Source organism: Olea europaea, chromosome 10 (assembly GCF_002742605.1).
Source record: "Olea europaea var. sylvestris chromosome 10, O_europaea_v1, whole genome shotgun sequence".
Lineage (NCBI taxonomy): Eukaryota > Viridiplantae > Streptophyta > Magnoliopsida > Lamiales > Oleaceae > Olea > Olea europaea.
Window position 1 is genome coordinate 30,181,974 of NC_036246.1, and position 1,359 is coordinate 30,183,332.

At 36.9% G+C, this 1,359-nt stretch overlaps 1 protein-coding gene across 1 annotated transcript in view; it reads left to right on the forward strand.

Annotated features, from left to right (window-relative positions):
• The first annotated feature begins 414 nt into the window (after positions 1-414).
• Positions 415-1,359, forward strand: part of LOC111401795 (pre-mRNA-processing-splicing factor 8A-like) — a 13,320-nt gene continuing 12,375 nt past the window's right edge. Inside the window, exon 1 of the mRNA XM_023029701.1 lies at positions 415-902. Within this exon, the coding sequence (XP_022885469.1) occupies positions 598-902 (305 nt within the window). The 5' untranslated portion in view covers positions 415-597. The remainder of the gene's footprint in view (positions 903-1,359) is intronic.

Consider the following 1,359-nt stretch of genomic DNA (forward strand, 5'->3'; position numbering starts at 1 on the left):
AAAAAATAAGGAAATTTTTTTGATCTGCTTGTAATAATATTTTATTAAAGAATGTGTGGTTGAAATGAAGTCAAATCATTGTTTAATAATGTATTATTTTAGAATAATGTGGCTCAAACATGCCCATTATTTCAAAACTCTTTAATTCTCATTATTATTTTTAATCACGTATTTGTACAATAAAATATTTTACACGTAAATACAAAACTTTTTCGTACTTTTTCACTATACATTTTTCAATAAATTATTATTCAAAATTCCATTTTCTCAAAAAAAAAAAAAAAAATAATAATAATAAAAAAAATAAAATTTTGTAGTCGGTTCGTTAAGTAATCCTTTAGTTTAGTTAATAAACCTATAAAAACGAGACACTACTAGAAAAAAGTGTCATAATTCGCTGTTTCGTCATTTTTATGCTATTGGCTCGATCCGTCTTGTTACTTGGTTCATCTCTTGGATTAAGAGGCTATAGCGGCTCTTTCTTCATTTCTTTCAGTGTCACTACAAGCGTTCACTAGCAAAACCCTTGTAATTTTTATATCTCCTGAACTATCAAAAATCGCATAGGGTTTTTTGTAGATGTAGATAAATCTAATCATGTATAACAACGGACAGGAGATGTGGAACCACAACAGTAATCCTGCGCCGCCGGGCACGAGCATTAGCGGCGGAGCAGGAGCGGCGCCGATTATGGCTCCGGGGACTAGCGGAGTAGCTCCTCCTGGACCACCGCCTTCAATTACTCCTTCGTACACTGTTCTTCCGACAGAGGCGCAACTCGACGAGCGAGCGAGAAAATGGATGCAACTTAACTCGAAGCGGTATAGTGATAAGAGGAAGTTCGGGTTTGTGGAGACGCAGAAGGAGGATATGCCTCCTGAGCATGTACGAAAGATCATTCGGTAAGTTTTCTTGGGTCTTGACGCCGCCTAGTAATTATGTTGAGGTGTTCAATTATGATTTTGTAAGTACAGTGAGTTTCCTGTGGTTTCTTAGGGTTCTGATTCTGGATTAATAGCTTGTTGGACAATTTATTCTGTGAAGATTAACTTGAATTAAAGATGATAAATTTTGTGAGAAGCTAGATAGACCCTTCTAAAAGGTGCTAGAAAAGTTTTCAAGTGAATTGAGCTCTTAAACTGGCCAAAAGGGATTAGGAAATGATTTGCTTGGTGGGAGCATGATGGATAAGGGGATCCTTTGTTAAATGAATGCTGGGTGGAAGCACAACGGATCTTTGGTTAAATGCTCTCGATGTTAGTATGAAAAGTTCTCTAATATTATGAAACCTCTTTTCAAACACCCCCCCCCCCCCCCCCCCCTTTCTTTTTTCTTTTTTTTGGGTGGGGGGGTGTGTTG